The 20,763-nt window shown below is 42.0% G+C and overlaps 1 protein-coding gene across 1 annotated transcript in view; it reads right to left on the reverse strand.

Annotated features, from left to right (window-relative positions):
- The window catches only part of tnfrsf21 (tumor necrosis factor receptor superfamily, member 21), a 48,418-nt gene that overhangs the window by 7,203 nt on the left and 20,452 nt on the right, over positions 1-20,763 (reverse strand). Inside the window, exon 4 of the mRNA XM_084001159.1 lies at positions 9,015-9,280. Within this exon, the coding sequence (XP_083857285.1) occupies positions 9,015-9,280 (266 nt within the window). The remainder of the gene's footprint in view (positions 1-9,014; positions 9,281-20,763) is intronic.

Consider the following 20,763-nt stretch of genomic DNA (forward strand, 5'->3'; position numbering starts at 1 on the left):
TAGCTGCACTGGTTAACTTGTATTTATCTCTGTTTGGTTCATCAAGGAAGTGTTGCATTATTGCCAGGCAATAACAGTGTACGAGTGGGTATTTCTGAATATTGCTACAACTTGTCATTGACTTCTTTCATACCGCTGGGTCACGTTGGCTGTTAGACTTATGGAAAAAAGTTTTTTGAACACACAAGTTAAAAAAAAACAACAACAACCGACATCTTGTTTCATAGTCACGCAGCAATAAACGTTCATATTCCCAGTTTAACCCCAGTTAGCAGCACCACTGTGCTGAAGGACTCACCTCCACGTCAGGCTCCATAAATCCTGACGAAAAAATTCAAGAAAACCGCTGAGAGAGGGAATTATGTTTTATCGCTGCTTTTATCAAATTAGAGTTCAGCCAGTTCCAGGACCTTTAAAACCTTCATCCACACCCACCAGTCACTGCTCCATACAAAACCTGAAGGATTTATTCGCCGTTCTGAACTGCAAAGTTTTCTTTTAATGATATTCACTTTTTGAGTTTGGTCAGAACACCCATGGAGAGCAGTGGCCATGAAGAAGAGGCCTAATGGGCTGTGAACAGCTTGAAAGGGAGAAATAATAATTAAAAAACACACACAATCAGAGTACTGGTCTTTCTATTTTTTTTATGTTAGTTAGAATTTGAAGCTTTCTTACAGAAATGCTCAGAGGTCGGGTTGATTAACCTCTGTCTTTATACTCCCTGTAGTAGCTGATTTCTCATAAAAGGAAAATATTCATATTCATATTCAAGCTTTAGAAGTTCTCTACTTTTTACATTTTTATGGTCAAAGTACAGTACCTCCATCTGTTCTGCAGGTTAATAACCTTTGATGTGTGTTATGTCTCTTGTCATTAAATGGGCAGTGGACTTTATGCATTAGGCTGAGGCTGGGTAGCTCCACTAAATGACACTGTAGTGACAAACATTAGCTTGAAGTTTTATTCATTAACATGAAGTTCTCAAATTTGTTAACTTTAAGACAAACTTGACCTGTCTTAAAATTCCTACAGTGAATAGGTAAGCCTCTACTATCACCTTTTTCAACAAATTTTAGACAAGCTTAGACAGGTCATAGTAAGTTTATATATTTTTTCATCAATTACACAAAGAGCCTGTTAACTGTTAAGGCCCCAGGGTCCCTCCCACCGCTGACACAGCTGTTATTCCCATATTATTAATTTTCCCCAAGAGTATTTTTTTGTACGTTAATTTCATCCACCATAACCTCAAGCTCCTGCCTTGAAAAGTTTCTGCATCTCTTTTTGTCCTTCTCCATGGTTAGTGAGTGACTGACGCAAACAATATGCTATTTGTTGGCACATGCAATACAATGACGTATCTTGATTTTAGATCTTAAGATATTTCTAAAGATCTTTCTTAAGAACATATTGGTGAATCTGGCCCCAGATTTCTTTCTGCTGGTAGACCTGAAGAGCCCAGATCAGAGCTGCTGAGGATGGAGCTGGAGCAAAGGTAGGAAGAGGAAGAGTATTGCTGTCCCCAGGTTAGTGTGCGTGTGTGCGTGTGTGTGTGTGTGTGTGTGTGAGAGAGAGAGAGAGGATCAGGCTGAATTGCTGACTACTCCTGTCAGCACAACACAAGAGCCTGCTGGGGACAGGGGCTTACACACACACACACACAGTCAGACAGTGGGCACGCAGCCCAACACTCATATGTACACACACATACAGACTGAGGCAGCCTGGCTCGCTGGCAGAGCTGGCAGATTGGAGCAGCATGAAGGACACAGGGGACACAGACACACACTGGGGCTACTTTGAGTAATTAGATCAAAAATGTTACAGCAAAGAGTCTCACTCAGCTGTAATGACTCCCTCAACAGACCAGCTATTAAATAAGATGCAACCCGGCCCAGTCCCACTGTCACACACCGTATGACCTCATGGTCCATCCTTTACCTTTACTTCATCTGTGACATTTAAAGTCACTGTGAGACAGACAGGTCTGCTCCTGCTGGTGTTATGGCACGCTTAGTGTCAGATACACTCACAAACACATGCACATAATCTCTCTGAATCACCTTTTAAAAGAAACAGTGCTGTTTCTGGGAAATGTCTGTCCTTTTCCCCGCAAAGTAATGGATGTGGTTTAGTTTTATTATCTTATGGGGCTTGTTATGGAAGCGACTGAAAGGCGTCTAATAGGACCCCAATCGTAAACACCCAGTTAAGGCAGAAATTGCATTTGATTGTGCATCGCTGTGGCACGAAGGGAAACATGACTACTGTAGAGATGTCAGCCCCTCTCACTCTCTCTTTGTATGTTGTGTGTAATTGTATAACACACAACAATGTTTTCAGATTGGAACCCATGGGATTAAAAATAAAACGGTCTCAAAGTCATCTACAGATAAGCCGTAAACAGATGATAATCTACAAACCTCACAGAACGGTGGCTCCAAACCGTTTCAAACTCATGGCCCACTTGGAAATCTCAAAGATGTTGCTGGCTCACCTTCGCGTGCCTGAGTCTGGCTCCAAGAGCAAATCAGTCCCCGTAGACTCCTATCTTAAAATACTTTACAGCAGAAATAAACGTTTACAGCTTGGTACAAAAAAAAGGATTTTGGTCTCTACAGCTAATTTTTCATTAAGGCTTAAAGTTCTGTGTAATTGAGGTCATGCTGCTTTGAGAGACAGGTGGGTGAACGAGCAGAGTCTCTTAACCCATATTGCATCAGCCACAAGTTTGGTGCAGTGAGGAACGTTGGACAGGGCCGACTTTGAGCTTTAACTGCTCTTCAGGAGCTCCTCCCGACTCCCACACTGTCCTTCATAAAAAGGTGAAAAATGCCCCAAAATAACTACTTTGCTCTTCAGAAACCTGTCATGGAGGTTGCTTCTATCCATCTATGTGCTCCACACATCTATACATGGTTGGAAGAACTGTTGAAAACTTCTGATGAATTTCTGCTGACATTGAAACATTAGGATGATCAAAGAAGAAGTAGAAAGATGAGCGGACCTGGAGATAAGTATCCATGAAACTACTATAGAAGAAGTGTAACGGCTTCAGTCCTGATTTTCTACAGTAACTGTACATTCTAACAGGGCAGCGTGACGCTGGTGTGTTAGGAAATCTGGTTTTGCATGACACTCGCAACGGACAACATCACAGTATATGAATAGGCCTAGTCCTCTGGACCAGCAGGGTTCAAAGACTTCTTTTAAGTTTGGGAAGTCCATTGTTAGTCAAGGTTAAACCCATTTGACATTTGCACAAATTACTCCAACAACAAAAATTCTGTTTTCTCTCAGTTCAGTCCATGCTGAAAAAAGCTCCAGCAGCCTTTGACCTGTGAGGCAGTTTACAGACGATGCTTTGTCAACATTTATGATTCGCTTTCTTCCTCTTCCAAATAACTTTGGCTGACCACGGGCGCTCGTGTAAAAACCAAACGTTTAGTGAACCGAATTCAACTCAAACCTTTTCATCTAATTGTTTTCGTGCCTCATTAGACTTCTTTTAATAGGTTCCTTCCCAGATTTCAGCAATTATCTTGGTGAGTAGGACTTTATCACTACCTATGAGAATGACGGCCGACATAAAACCCAATAATAAAGAGGAATTATTATTAAATCTGTCACAGCAGGAAAGGCACATCCTTTCCCCATGATGAATGGACTGTCTGTCTGTCTGAGAGAGAGGAGAGAGCCAGTTTCCTCAGTGCTTCCCTTCTCGCAGCCACACACTCAGACCATAACTCAGGAGCTGACAGCCTCGTTGGTCAACAAAGTCAAATGAACTTTTTGGATCCAAGAATCTCAGCATTCTCAGTAATTGCTGAGTCAAATGTAATACCTTCACTACTGTATAAGGCCATTGTTTTAACTAACTTGCCCATAGACATCAGTGATGTTGGGGGCAGGCTGCTAGCCCCACATAGACTAGTGTTGATCCACTGTGAGTGTGGCTAGCAGCTAGCTAGACAACATCACACATTCACACCTCGCCAGTAAACATAAAGTGTATGTCTAACTGTAGTTGCACACTTGAACACCTGGACAGAACACAGTGAGTCTGAACCCAACACCCTCTGGTTCTGGGTTCACAACATGGACCCTAACCCTGATGTCCATCATCCAGGACACTGGCTAAACATTTGATTGATTGATTTTATTCATTTTAGCCAGGGCATCCTTGAAAAAGAGATTGTTCATCTCGACAGATTTCCTCCTAAGGTTGGATAAATAAATAAATACAATTTATTAGGTTTCCGTTGAAATAATTAAAGCAACAACTTCCTTTCTACGTACATTTACCGGTATTCAAAACCGAGCATTTGGCATCACTTCATGCTAAGTGCTGGTTTTACCTTCATAATTTCATAGTAGCTCCACTGCCACTGCTGCAGTGGTCATTTTCCTCTCTTTTTGCATCAAAGTCAAACAAGTACATGTGAAGGGAAGTCTAGAGTTTAAAGCTTCACCCCCCCCCCCCCCCCCCCCCCACCTCCACCTCCATCTACCTGTAAAGTGACTCTACATTTCAGCCAAGGTGGGATCATTGTCATCAGCCCTCGCTGCCTGCTGTGCTCAGTCTGCTGCTTCCCTGAAATAAGTGATGACCTCAGCCACCAAAAACCAGCATCAGCATCATCATCATCATCATCATCCCCATACACTCATATAATAATGACGACCTATTCACACTTACAGGAAATGCCATTCCCCCCATGATGCCTCTGTGCTGCATTCCCCTCCCTCACTGAGCCGCTCTCTCCTTGAACAGAGACATCCCAGACTGTGCCTTGTGTTGATAAGCAGTAAAGACAGAACAGCATTAAATAAAACATATTTCCCCTTTGCTGATTCTCAACTGCACTCCTCCCTCAGGAAGGCAGCTCCATCTGCCGCAGTCTGTGACGTGATGCGTTGAAGGGCCGTACACAGGAGACTTATGGCTGCTATTTAATCACCTCTATGTACAATGTGATGCCCGGGGCCAGGTGCATCATACACATGAATTAACCATGTATTTTTTTAACATCACTGTAACAAATTCTGTTATTTATAGATGAACAACAACACTTGCTGTGGTCTTGTTGACTGCATGTTGCTTTGCCACAAACGCTGCATATATAAACATGTGTCTAATCAGATTATTGTTGATTTGTTAGTCTGGCCAGCACACTGACTTCCTAGGAGGATGCTGTCGCTCATGGGGAGGAGGGAGAGAAAGGAAACCACCTCTGTCAATCCTCTGCTTTCAGCTCAGACAGAAATAGAAACGTCCATCAGACAGCTGACGCTCTGTTGTTCCAACGGTAACAGCATCGATACCGTGATCTTCCACTGTGTGTTGGCCACTCAGTGTCACATATTGCTCTTATGTAACACATGTATTGACATGCTTCCCATCAGTGAGTCACATTGACCTGCTGTGAAATGAGCCGGAACATACAACCGCGACCTTGACCTTTTCTAAAAGTCCCATGGATGTTTTGGTCACAAATGAGTTTTTTGTTTCTCTACAACTGTGGTCAGCTGTTCTCAGTCTGCTTCTCCTATCCCTGCTTGTATTTCCATGCATTTAGGTTCAGCTCTGTGTGATCTTCTTAGCTCGACCGGCAACATAAAGTATAAGTGACATGACAGAGAGTAGACATCGATGTAGATCTGTGATTTGATTTCCACCTATAAACCAGGATGTTTATCACATGGAGGTCTGGTCTTCTATTGCCGGCTCCTGCTGCTGTTGTTATTCCAACATCATTGAGTCGCCATTGTCGACTCAGTTTACAGCCATTAGTGCATTTAAATGATGTGACTGTGGTAACAGCAGACAGAGGCTGCAATGACTGTCTGTCTGGAAATGTGAGCAAACAGCAAAGGAAAGTGATATGTTGTGTGTAATGAATGCAATGTATGAGGCCTTTCAGTGTGACTGTTTGCAGTGTTTCTGTCTCTCTGAGCTCAGTGCAGTTTGGTCATTCCCCATGGGCTTCAGCTGGCAGGCAACCACGATGCCCAGAATAATGCACTGAGTCATCTGGCTCATTATCAGACACACAACACCACCACAGGTAGAAACTGACACAGTAACACCACCAGGTGAAACAAAACATTTAACCACTCAGTCTGTTGTGTTCTTCGCAGTTTTTGTTTGTTTGTTTGGTTTGTTTGTATCTTGGGGGTTTATGCCTTTAATTGACAGGACAGCTGTAGAGAGACAGGAAATGGGGAGACAGAGAGAGGGGGAATTACACGCAGCAAAGGGCCACCGGTGGAATCAAACCTGGGCCGCTGCAGTGGGAACTATGACTCTGCATATGTGGCGTTTGCTCTACCCACTCAGGGTGCTATCAATGTAATGATATCTCACTATTATGTCTCTGACTATGATTTAAACAATTGCAATGATGTTTGTCTTTTTTTATGATTTCAATCTATGAATTTTTTGTACCTTATTTCCATTGTCTCTATTTGATACTGATTACTTTGTTCTCTATCTCCTCATTTTTGCTCATTTGCTCATATAACCTTGATTATATATGCACTTTAACCCCTTTTTTTCTCTATGTTCATTTGTAAGCCATAGAAATTTGTTTAGTTGTAATTAGTGACAGGGGCGGAACTTATGTACAACCCAATCGGCTTCGTTCCCTCCTTGCACCATCAAAATGTGTGCTAAATCTAAACCTAGACCCATAATCAAGGCAAGTCCTGGTTACATCATCTATGACACTGTCCTGTTTTGTTAAACAGGAGTCCAGGAGGACTAAACGGTTCTCAAGTTGGGCCAACAGAACTGCCTCCACTTCCTGTGTTCCCTTTCTCACAAAGACGTCTCCATGAGACCGCAGAGCCCTGCAGTTCTATTATGTGCTATCTTATCCACCATCAATCCAGTGAGAAAGGAAAAAAAACAGCTGCTGGAGATCATCTGCTGATTATTAAGCTGTGGTGAAAGGCTGAATTACAACCAGTTGAGACACTGAGCTCAGGCCGCTGGCGTCTTCCTCAAGACTCTGACAGAGCAGCTCAAATGATCATCATCCAATATACAGAAATGAACATTGCTTGTTGTTGTTCTTTTGTTTATTTGGCCAGTCACTATATGTTGAGACTGAACACATCAGTCAATTATTCACAAAAAAATGTTTTTCAACAAATTACTGTGATTCTGCACAACTCTCCTTTATAACAGTCTTGCACTATGTATAGGTACTGTACAGCCACCATCCATCCAAACCTTCATTTATTCAGAAGAAAATAACTCACTTTGGAACACAAACCAAGCAACTATTGAGTTTCCTCCAACGTGTATTTGCCATTTTTGTTTAGCAGAAAAACAACAACTTTCCAGGAGACAGGGCTGGCAGCTTCGACCTTGAACAGTGTTTTCAAGAGCATTAACCTGATACCAATCTCTGGAGAGGTTGAAGAGAAGGAGAGAGATAGAGGAAAGTGGATGGTGATGAAGGATCCAGAGCTTATGTTTTTTCCTTTTATGTATGTGTATGTGTGTGTGTGTGTGTGTGTGTGTGTGTGTGTGTGTGTGTGTGTGTGTGTGTGTGTGTGTGTGTGTGTGTGTGTGTGTTCTTAGTAAATTACAGCATGAGTCTGATGCCAGGCAGACCATGAGGGGCCATTGAGTGAGGTTACACATGTGAGGTCGTCTGGGAGGCTGAAAACAAGAGCGTATCAGATCTGGGTTTGTGAAACTGAGCTGCGTACACTACATATGAAGAGTTTCACCTCTATAGAGGAGAATATTTCTCTTTGTTTTCAGTGCTTATGTAATACTGATCACAAATACATTAGTGGGGTGTGGTCGACCACTGCTACTGAGAAAGTGGACTTACTAACCTTCTGTTTGACATCAGGTACTAGCTCTCATACTATACAGGTCAATAAGAATAGAGAGACCAAGGTCAAACATTGTTGCGTCGTCACAGTGATATTTTAAGCATCATCTCTAATCACACATCTAATCACCCTCACACTGTGATATGCACCAAGACTGAAACAATTGTTTGACATGTGGAAAGATTTTTTAAATAACTTTGTAAGTTAAAGAGAATGCAACTTATATTAATTCACTCATGTTATTCATGAGCATGTTTTTTATTCATGAGAAGAAAAAAAAGAATCTCTGCTAATCTCTGAAATTTAGATTTAGATAAGAGCTGCTCCCTGTGAAAATGATTTGCGATTTATGACTTGGTGGGATTGGACCTTTAAGCAAATGTCACTTTTAAGGCGTGAGGCCTGGGGGTTGTAATACTGGTCATAATGAAGACATATTGTTATACAAAAAAACTATTATGAAAAATATATGGCACTTGGCAGGAAGTATCCCAATAATTTCTATGACTGAACACTGGCCCAAAAAATCTGCAAAAATTAATGAATAAAATCAATCAAGTGAAAAAAATCAACAATTAAGTCTGATTTTCAGTGTTAGTTTTGTTTTTGATGATTTGTCTGATACTGTATTGTATTGTATTGTATTGTATAACACACCCAAAACAAGACAGTTGTATTTTGGATTAAACATCTATATATTTGAAATATTGGAAATCTTGGCCCAATCGTATAGCTACATTTCAAACAACATAATAAAAATAATAAAACAAGAAAATACTCTCATCTATTGCTCACAGTTTGTCTCAGAGCTCAGAGGGACAGAAATCTGATCCAACGTTGCGCTATTTCCTCCCTCCATTTTCCCAAAATCTTTAGAGCAGAGAGAGGCTGCAACAGTGAGTGTAATTACTGCTTGAACATCAAATCATCCTCCTAAAGTGAGCTTTTTTCTTTAGTGTGGGGAATGCAGCTGAGCCACAGGGCCTGGCTTCAGAGGGACACACCACAACGCTTTCCTGGCAGATTAGATTTCAGAGGGAGAGGGATGCAGGGAACAGAGTGTACTATGGCTTGTGACGGAGCTGCAGACAGAAAATATGTTAAGACACGGGCCAGACTTCCATCCATCCATCTACCCATCAACCCACCCACCCTACCTGTGGGTTGTCCTCCATGACGCAGCGGATCTTCTCCACCACGTCGATGCGCCGCTGTCGGTGCAGGGCGTTGATGAGCTTGGCCAGGTTGGCGTCGCTGTCCCGGATGGTCCAGTGCTGCAGCGCCGCGTACGCCCGCTCGTGATCCGACGAGTAGCCGTTGGAGAAGGCCGCCACCTCGCGCTCCGTGGCGTTGGCCAGCGACTGGTAGATGTCGATCCACTGGGTGCCCACGTGGGCCGCCACCAGCTTCAGGATATCCACGCCTGAGCAGAAGGAGACACACACAGAGAAGCTCATACAGTGTTTGTCATCATTTTCTAACCACTAATCAACCATGCATTGCAAAAAAAAGAGAAATAGAAAAAGAAAGAGAAAACAGGACTCGTGATTGCTCCATTTCCTCCTAATTGAAGAATGTAGGCCAGCAGCTGTAACCTGTGTTAACAGGATGCAGCAGTGAAAAAATTACCTAATTCCTAGCCCCAGCACCACGCTCCATACAGTACAGCATTGTTCTCTTTCAGCCAGTCACCCTGAACATCTATAACTGGAGGAAACTGGATTTTAATCTATGACCTGTTTCTGTTTATAGTTTCAATCATTCCTTGGCTAAATACACATACATGAACTGTTACCTGCTGACTGAGAGTGATTATGGATTATGTATTGTGTATGATTATGTTATGTGTTTTTTTTACTTGAGTCATGTATCACTCACTCTTTTCTGACACACCCCATGTGGATATTAACTTCATGTTTCTGTGTTTTGTGCACATTGACTTGACTTAAAATGTTGCTGATTATCTGACTTTTGTCATATTCACCAGTGAGGAGTGGCACTTCTAATTTTGTTCTATGCAGACCATACAATGACAATAAAAGTTTTCTAATTCTATTTCCTCTCGAATTTTAACTCCTCCCGCTCATCCGATGTACCTTACATGACCACATCACAGCATATTGTCTACAACAGTGGCTCCAAAGGGATTCCAAGATAAACTGATTGGCCAATGGATGGATTACAGGGCAGAGAAGGTCATAAAATGGACTTAGTCTGCACAGAAGCATGTCTTTTAGTGACTAGTCACACATTTAGGTTGATTTTTTTGTAAAGAAAAAAAAAAGGAAAAAAAAGTGGATAGTGACCTCTTAGTCATGAAATTAAAGTTACAGTAAAAGGAATAAATCATCGCTGTTCTAAAACTTCTCAGGTCATTTGGTTGCAACTTGCATGCAAGCACACTTTGTTTTATTTTTAAAGTTCTAAGTTTAGAAAGCACTGGTCTAAAGAAACTGTATATGCAAGTTGGTCTGTGTATTATTTATAAGACCACTCCGTCAACTCTACATGTCAAAGTCAAGTAAGGTGAAGATGTAGTTCTCTGCCAGTGAGAACAGTTGTACTACATCTTCGGTGGCTCTGGAGGAGAAGTTATGTGAGTTCAAGTCGGTTGGAAGTTATTTTGGGGCGTTTATGTGCCTTCAATTGACAGGACAGTGATGACAGACAGGATTATGATGGGTTACGATGATGAATACTGGAGCTTGACCTATTAAGATATGAGTGAGGATGAAACATCAAGATCTTGGCCCTCTGCTGTTCCACTTTGTGAGTCTGCCATTTAGGTCCAGACTGAACAGACCTACTAAATGGATTGCCAGGGAATATCACACATTTATCCATGGGAACCAGCTGACTGTGGTGATCCCATGACATCTCCTCTGGCTCCATCAGGAGCTTCAGATTTGTGGTTCTAAGTGAAATATCTCTGCAGCTGTTGAATGGGATTGCACACACAGTCATACACTTTAGGATAAAATGCAATAACATTGGTTAATCTAGAGCAAACATCATGTCCAAAGTTGACATTTTTCCACTCCTGGTAATTATTTGGGTGACACTGATAAAAGTGAAGCAGATGTAAAGTTCTGGTGCTTCAACTGCAGCACAGAAAGTTTTCATCGTCAGCATGTCCAACGGAGTCTTAACACCAGTGGCACTCTGTGAGTGAACTGGTTCACCTTTAAACTAGCTTCTCAGCTTTCCACACACATGCTCAAGACTGCACACAGATACACACTATAACACACAGGGTGATGCAAGAGACAGTGTGTCAGCTGCAGTAATGACTTCTTTTAGTCACACGACCATTCATCTTGAGGACAGACAGCTGTTGAGCTGCTGCTGCTCTGTGAGACCAGACATCAAACACATCAGGTTTGATCTGGTCCTCATGGTTCAGGGTAAGGACTGAAGAGAAGGAATCCAGCTCAGCACCGGCTCACACAGTGGAGAGCTCCATGTGTTCAAAGTACTACAGTACAGTAGGAGTTATTAGCAGGATTCATTAGCATGCTAAGCATGGTTCCTCTTTGAAAGTTCCACCAACTTTCAAAGAAAATCATGTCCTGGAAATCTCAGTCACATGGTCTCAAGAATGTTAAGTTGTGAAACCAGGACAAGAGGTCAAAGATTTTATGGGAAGAGGTCAAAATATTTTTCAAGTCCTTGTAAAGCATGTTGGATTGATAGACCTGTCAACACTTGCTGATATTCACATCAGCTAATGGAGCTGAAGGAATACCAGAACACGCGGGCAGGATTACAATTCAAAAACGTCTATTCTGTGTTGGTTCGGACCAAACTGTTCAAAAGAGCAAAATCCAGTTTCAGGATAATCTTCACTGCCTCAAACTCCATCAGTTGGCAGTCGACTACTTGCTCAATCACTCTCAACATACTTAGGGCCTGTCACCATCACATAAGTAGAGAGCAGCTCATATAGTGCCAACATATAGAAGGGATAACCTCTGTTAATCTGACCCCTCGTCGGTGCAACAACTGTATAGACTGTATACAGCCCATAATTATCACTGTTTATTAGTTTATAGATGCTGTTAGATAGCTAGTTTACCTTCTGACCTTGGTGGAACAGTTTCAGGCTTCTTGGTCTTTGACAGGCAGCCAGGTACACATGGCTCCAGGGGCTTGGACGTAGTTCTGCTACTTACACTTTGATTACAGATGAGCACAGTCATCAGCTATTAGAAGTCAAGGCAAGTGCAGCCTTACTTTTCTATGAGTATTTAAACTGTGTCACAGTAAATGTTCGTCACACTTCACGTTGATCTGTCTTAACACACTTGCTGATTTGTCTTTAGCCTTTAATACAGATTTTTTTTTCCCCGAGCAGCTTCTCTCCCTCAAACATCCTGCTGCCTGTTCAGACTACCTCTGCTCCACTTCCTCTCAGACTGTTATGTGACTTGACAGTGACTCGGATAGAAATATAAAGGCTGACTCATCTGTTCGTCTTGCAAAAATATAGAGCCCCCCCCTTGTTTTGTTTGACACAGAAAATCCAGTGCTGATAGGCACATGTCCTGTGTATGCTCTACTCATGCTTACATGGGTTTTTTTTTATGAGAAATGCTTGATGTATCAGTGATGGTGATGAGTCACTGATGATGTGTCATCAGAGGGTTTGATATGACAAAAGAAGATTTCTATAGTTCTGGAGTGTTTAGAAAGTAGTCATGGTGATGTACATGAACATGAGATATCTCTTAACTTAACTAGGTTTTTCTGTGTCATTTACCAATTGGCTTAAATTATGGAACAAATCATTTCACTACAATTACAGTTAATATGAAAGTTTATATTCAAGCTGTCCTGCCACCTCTGTACATCAAGTTATGATGTTCATTTGAATTAGCCTACAATAATAACTGTCAGGTGTCCACCACATGCCCATGTCTTCTACTATTAAGGAAGGGAGGACGATTTGTAGAATTCACGAAACCATATTTTATTCTTTACTCTTGCTTTGACTGCTGCTGTTACAACGGAATTTCCTACGTGGGCTAAATATAAGTATCTGACCTTTTATCTTGTCTTAGATCTTGTGTGAACTATGAGCTTGACTTCCAGCTTTCACTTTCACTGAAGAATGTCTGCAACATAGCCTACAGCATTTAGCTACAGGTGTCCTCTCTTTGGGGAAAATAAACAGAAGCTGCCACATTTTGAAGGGAAACATTTTGGTAACTACGCTAATGAGCTTTATTACTGAGTTATGAGACCTGATGACCATACAGAAGTGGTGAAAACAGCCAGCCTATAAGTGTGTAACAGAATTTACAAGGTGGTGTTTGATATCTTTGAACTGGGCTAGGCTAACTACCTGTGAAGTGAAGTCTATCCGCAAAAAAATGAAGAAAAAGTTTGTGGTGTCGCACCACAGTTGGGGTTAGTAGACTACTGCTCTGCAGCAATAGTAAAGGTTGTGATTCGGGTAAATTTTAGTTCAGATTTAAAGGGACAACGAGGAGTTTGTATTTGGTTAAAAAAGTCTCATATGAATGTGGATGAATCTACGTTACCACTTGTTAATGGCTCCATTTTCGATATATCGTTTTGTCTCTATCGTTATTTTGTTACTATTATTAGTGGTGGAAATGCTGGGCGAGCCGACCAGCATTTCCTACTTTAGGTTTCACTGACGTTGCCCGGCAGCCATGGGAATAACGCCGCCGAATCACCGTTTATGGTCGGAAGTACGACTGATCGTCTTCGAACCTCCGACTTTCATTCTTGATCAATTACAGTAAAACATTCTTGGCAAATGTTTTTGCTTTAGTCCGTCTTGCGCCGGTCCAAGAATTTCACCGTGCGCGTGGAGGCTCATGGGAAATGTAGTGTGAAAACACTTTGCTTTCCAAAACTCCTTGTTGTCCCTTTAACTAAACTAAGTCAGCACTTGGTATCGAACTTCAGAAAAAGAAGAAGAACTTTATTTGTTCCCATTGGGAAATTGGTTTTCAGCATAACCATGGACATATAGACACCAAATTAAACACAACACAGTAGCCTAAGACTCAGCATAAACACACACACAGACAGCACCATAGAGCCACCCAGCTCCTCACACCTTGAATTAAATACTTTCATGGACTGACCAAACTGGTTGGATGCTATGCTTGGAATTAATACAATTGGTAGCAAAATTGGTTTCAAAGCCAAGGTATCAGTTTCAGTGCCGATTTAAGAATTTAAATCGGCAGTAAACATAAGTTAAAAAAAACACTGGACCCTTGTGCTAAACTAGGTTAGCTAGCTGCTGATGCTAGCCACATTATAAACATGACAAACAGACATGTCAAACATTTAACTCATCCCCAGATAATGCCATCATGCCCATGTCTTCTACTATTTGTGAAGGGAGGATGATCTGTAGAATTCACCAAACCATATTTTACTGTCTTGTTCCACACGGCTGTTAAACCTCCTGAGCATCAACACAGATTAATTCCATAATCAGGCTGATCCCTGATTAATGTCTACTGTAGCAAACATGCTAAGTGCATAAATCCCTGATGATTCAGAGAGACTGGACGAGAGAGATTAAATGGACGTTAGCCAGGCTTCATACACACACACACACACACACACACACACAGGCATGCATGCACACGTAGGCCATGTATGCACACAGAAATGCAAGCACACATGAGAGCCCGAGAGCCAAGTATAAATATGCACGTGAAGCCTGCACACATGCTTACACACACATGCTGACGGGGCCAAACACACTATATGCATGCAATGCCCATACACTCATTATCTACACCACAACCCTCACATGAACCATAATCCTGAACTGACTCTCTGCAGAAGTGAGAGCCAGCTTTATTTGACCTCATTTGTCAAAGTGTCCTCACTTCAAAATGACAAAATGCTCAAAGGTAAGAGTAATACACACACAGACACACTCTATCCCTTACTCCTGCTCAAAAATAATGAACTTGTGTCAGTCCTAAAGCGGGATGCTGGACCTCGCGTGCCAGCCTTCTGGGCGCAGAGAGCCTGTCGACTCTCATCCACCTCTCTGGACAAAACACACAGAGACGGAAAAGAAATCCTCCTGCTCTGCACGCCTCACTGCCACTGGTAGCCGGCTACGTTGATATGACCTATATATAAGTCTCGTGATGATTCAGTATGTCAGCCTGCAGATGTGTTTATGTTTGCGAGGGAAGAAGCTGCATTGAGTGTTAGTTTGTATGCATTCACGTGTCTGTCGTAAGCTCTTTAAATGTCAAATAGCAATAACATGAAATGTCAAACAACAGCTACTTGCTGTAAGTTTCTGGTATTTATAGAAAATTGACCTATCAAACTCTCCTATTAACTATAGCAGCCCCGGAGGGACAAACTGCGTCGAAGGTGTTTCACCAGAGGCGAGTGTCATTTTGGCATAATGAGCTTTTGTTGACATTTGTGGTGCTGGAAAGTAACACTAAAGTGTCATCTCCCATCTGAGACTAATTATGTGTTGAGAATTCCTCATCCTTTTCAGCAGTTTGCGTGATAATGACGTCTGTTGTGACATTAATTACTTTGTCTTTTCTATCCACAGTCAAATTGCAGAGAGCTTGTGCAGCTCCTGTCTTAGAAACGATAAAAGCTCTGTGGTGCTCTGAGCTCTGATTGAAAACAATAAATAAAGCAGGTCATTGTTTAATGAAGATAAATCTGAAATGCTTTTTTGTACACTGGCTTTTTTATATGGGAGAATCCAATGTGCAATATCAACATCAATATGTTTTATTATTCTGAATTAGTGTTTAAATGTAAAGTCAGTCAGCAAATAGGCCTATTTTGTGAAAATCCATTCATCATTTCACTACACTTCAAGTGTAGGCTACAACCACAAGCTCACAATGCAAAATATGTGTTTCACAGTTACTGTTACTAGCAATGTATTGTATGTTACCATGGTGAGATTCAGTAAACAGCACTAAACACAAAGCTGAAGCTGAAGGGAATTTCTTTAGCTCTACAGATGATGTCATAAACGACAGCCTCGTAGTGGCCCTCGAAGAAAACCCCATCATAACATTTCATCTTCACAGTGCTGCATACACATCTGCATGCTGAGCTGATAGCTGAGTAGTGGGCCAACCAACAACAACACTGTCATCCCCAGAGCCACACTGCTTGTATGACTAAAAATGCTAAACGGCTGTCGGTTCCTGTTTTTTAAAAGTGAGAAACTGCAGCTTTTCCATTTCATATCACAGTGAACATATTTCAGTTTCCAACAGTGTTCTGGCTTAAACACTTTGGATTTAATGATGTGTATGTAGTGGAATATAATGAAGTGATGTAGCCTATCTAAGCAAAACCTAAAACAAAGTTCTCCAAACAGTGAAGCAGAACAGGTGCTGACTAAGGTCCTCTACAGTGGTTCTCTGTGTGTGTTTCTCAGTGCAAAGTGGTGGGTTTTTTCTCTCAGTTGCATTGAATCTTAATTGCAATAACATGACTGTGAGAGAGTTAATGACGAAGTGGAGACATCCTGCTGACCCTTCCTCCCCTCTATCACTTCCTCTGTCACACCTAAATTAATTAGAGCCAGAGATAATGTATCGCCTCTCTGAGTCAACAAGACTTTTTAAGTGAATTCTGACAGAGCGTTCCTATTTTCTTTGTTGCCAAAATGAATAATCAGTGTCACAAGAGTGGATGCTTTTTCCAGAATTGACTTTTGACTTAAAAGGATAGTTCACTCAAAATTCAAATTGCACTCATTATCTCCTCCCCCTCATGTGGACTAAGGGCTGGGAGAAGTTTCAGAGTCCTCCGTGGCTTCTCTGAGTTACAGGGGGTCTCGGCGTAGCAGTGCATGTCCATATAACAGTTGCAAATGGATACCAACTGTCTTCGTAACAAAAAGACACACCAAAAAACATCCAAATACCTCCATGCTGCTAGTATGTAATGTCCGTCTTGTATTGAAGCCCCGAAATGCGAAATTGTTCCGAAAAAAATTAAATAAGTCTATATTTCAAGCTTGTTTGCAGCGGAAGCTCCTCTTCCTGGTCCGGGGCTTCAATACAAGACGGACATTACATACGAGCAGCATGGAGGTATTTGGATGTTTTTGGTGTGTCTTTTTGTTACGAAGAAAAGTGGTATCCATTTGCAACCGTCATATGGACATGCAGTGCTGCAGTCAACAGGACAGACACCACCTTAACTAACACATTTTCTGGGGGAAACACTGATGAGGGTGAGTAGATAATGAGTTCAATTTTGAGTGAACTATCCCTTTAATGTCTAGCAATGTTGCACGAGAATGACAAAAAGTATTATAGGAATAGTATGGAGGGTGAAGACAGACAATTATCAGCTTGACCCTTAAAAGGAAGGTGAAGATGCAGATGAAGTCCTTTGTGACTCGTGTCAGATGAAGCATAAGGAGGATCCCAAGTCTGATTACACACAATGACCCAAGGAGGTCACTTCCTGTAGCACGTTGTGTGCCCTTGAGGAAGGGTCAAATAAACACTGCAGTGAGCTGAGTGGCTAAGAAACTTGGAGAGGACGGCAGAAGTTAGTATTGATGTCAGCTCCAGAAAAGATCTGTGGTGAGATGATATGATTTGACTTCCCTTGTTTCTTGTGTATATATTTTTTTGGGTTGTCAAATGCTCAAAGGTCAAGCTGGTTTGCCCACTGACTGCAGGGTTAGTGGTTCGAACCCCAGCTCATCTTGTCTGCATGACATATCTGTGTAAGACACTGGACCCCCCAAGTAGCCGTCTACCAAACAAGTGAATGTCATGCCATCACATCGCATTCTGAGAAAAATGTTTGTCAGGAATAGACTTTAAAGGGACATTGTGTAACTTCTCCTGTTATCTATTCAGGAAAATCGATTATTTGGTTCTTCAGTCTGTTTTTCATTAATCAGTAATCCCCCCCATCAACAAAGTGAAGTGTTCCTTTCAGCTCTGAATGAGCCGTTCATATCATTCATATCTCCATGGAGCGGGTAAGCTCGGTGCTGCTGCCATGTGGTGTCTCCATGTTTTTACGTTCAGTGGCAGCGTGACGGTAGGAAACCACGGAAACTCAGCGGAGACACCGGAGCTGTCGGCTCAGGTGGAGGTGGCGTCTGTGAACAGTCACCGCGGTAACGCAGTGAGGAGGAATGGAGCGTTACACTGATGCTGCATTCACCTGCAGTCGGGCAGACGGCCGTCGCTAACAAACCAGATGTCATTTTAGTCACAGAAGTCCAGAGAAAGACGTTAAAACGTGGGTCAGGTAAACAATACCACATTGCCATGACAACATACTGTGACGTGTATTGTTTTGCCTCGTGCTGACGGAACACTTGTTTACATAGAGGCTTGTTTATGCTGTTACGTGCAGCGGCTGTCGTATGTCTGCCGTCTGCCCAATTTCAGGTGAATGCAGCATGAAAAATACGACTGAGTTGCTTGTGATATACAACCGCAACGCTAGATGGGAGTAATTCCTACACAATGTACCTTTAATTCATATTTCTACATGATGCAGGACAGAGTTGATTCAAGAGAACAATAAAGTTCTATTCAAATCAAACACAGAAAAATACGAAATGTTGAAAAAAGAACCCTGTAAGTGGTATCCCCTCCCTCTGCACCCAGTTATTGTGTGTAACATGATGTGAAGCAGGGTGCTGTGTGCGTCAGCATCTTTTACAAATACCTTTCTGTTAATCACATGTACTCTCTCAAGTTCAGTCCAATTTGGGAACACACAATGGTAAATTGGGGAAATGTGTGCGGGAGCACAACAGGCGCTGCGTACCTCCAACCAGGCCAGAACGCCCCCCTCCCCAACCTCTGCTCTTCACAATCAATCCCAGGCTGAATGAGAGCAGGCTACCCCGGCCCACCCTGGTACTGCACAGCGCAGTATATTCTACCACGTGGCTCCCTGCTGGGCTTGGATGTGGAACCTGGCATTATTAACAGTGTGGATGTTTAACGAGAGAGGATGGTGGGCAGGTAGAGTGTTGTTTTCCTTCATGTTTTCCTCCACAATCTGTATCCTACTTTGGAAATATATGTTGTAAATAATATGGCTGTGACCACACGAAGCGCAGCCATGCCTTTATCTCATGTGCTCTTAAAGGACTCTAATGGTGTTTTTCCATGTTTATGACCAATAACTGCACACAGCGTACACTCTGCTGCTGAACAACAAGGCTTTGGATTGATTTACTACCTCCAAGGCTGCCAGTGGGGTTTTTATTCATTTCACTGAAGTGTGAAAATCAACTTGGAGACATTTTAGTAGTTGCACTGGGTAGGCAATCCTCATTCTGTTGCTCTAGTTTCTGTTAGCCTTTCTGTCTGTAACTACAGATGACTGATAGTCATTGTTAAAAGTGTATTGAAAACTACAGCAGAGTTGCAATACACTGACGGATGTCATTAGACATGTTTAGCAAACACTAGAGTAACCCTACAGTCAAGATATGTGACTTGATTTCATCCTGGATGGAGATGAGTCAAAATTGTGGAGCATCAATAATACTTGAACGTTGACATCTGATGAGTCTTTCAGCTCTCTTATCTGTTCAAAAGTTTATTTCCTGACCCTTTTTCATTGGCTCGTGCCCCAAAAGTATTAAATGACATGGCTGTAGGAGGTTATGTCTTTACCTGGGTTTGTTTGTCAGAAGGATTACATTTACATACATTTACTCATTTGGCAGATGCTTTTATCCAGAGCAACCTACAAGTGACAGATGCCACAAAAGCTTCAGCAGGAAACCAGGATTACATGAACAACAGTGACCCATTTGCACTGAATTTGGTAAAGAGACAGGGGATGGGCCAATGACAACTCATTACATTTTGGGGCACATCTGAATCATTTACTATGAATGACTTGAATTTCTCAGAGTGTCGCTCTCCATTAGTTGCATAAACCACTATCAAGGTCCGTCAAGGCTTGTTAGGCCTCAGATAATCATGTCTCCTAAAACATGCCCAGAAAAGGTGTTACATACTTGATCCTGCATTGTACCCTACTTTTAGCCGCACCCTTCTCTAACACTCTTGGACAAATCTGTGATATCTGTGTCTCTTTGTCATCTTGATTAGATGGATAAATAATTATAGATGTGCACACCATGGGGCGGTGTCTCCCTGAAGGCATTTGTGGAGTCACACAAGGAAACTCACAGATTCTGTTGTTGTTCATGCAGAGAACATCAATGCAGTGCAAAGGTGGATACAAGTGGAGTAAGGTCAGCTTATTGTATCCTCAAACTAACCTTTGTACAACATTTTTGTGATTCCCTTTTATTTAATTTGACTGCTGCCTTTCATTTCAGATAAACAAATAATTCTTCCAGATTGTGTGTGATAAAAGTCTGACCCATGGCCCTGGAAAGCCCCATTTAGTCCTGCTGTGAAGAAGTAGCAGTTTTCACGACTTCCTGACCGGCTCTGAGCAAACGCCAAGTACTGTATGTGTGTGATCTGTGCTTTGACATTTCCCTTCCTTTTCTCCTTTATTGCCCAAGTGTTTTAACTACTCTAGTAAAGGGGCATTACAACCTTCAAGGGGAGCCAGCCATGCACCTTGGAAGGATTAAGAAGCTGTTTTGTTTTATGTTCCAGAGAGTAAATAGCAGTGTAAAATGCCTGTTTGGGTTGCATGTGCATATGTACAATCTCCACGTAAATGCATACACATGGGCACAGATTACTCACCCAATCAGGAGAACACACACACACAAGCACACAGAAGTCTCAACACACACATCTAGTTATGCTTCCACAAATATTTACCCGTTGTGGCAGCAGTTACTTCCAACCAAACAGTCATTTCATAAACACAAGCATCATTATAGAAGTTCTTTCATATTATATAGTTGTCATGGGAAACACCGTGCAT

Source organism: Trachurus trachurus (assembly GCF_905171665.1).
Source record: "Trachurus trachurus genome assembly, chromosome: 24".
NCBI lineage: Eukaryota > Metazoa > Chordata > Actinopteri > Carangiformes > Carangidae > Trachurus > Trachurus trachurus.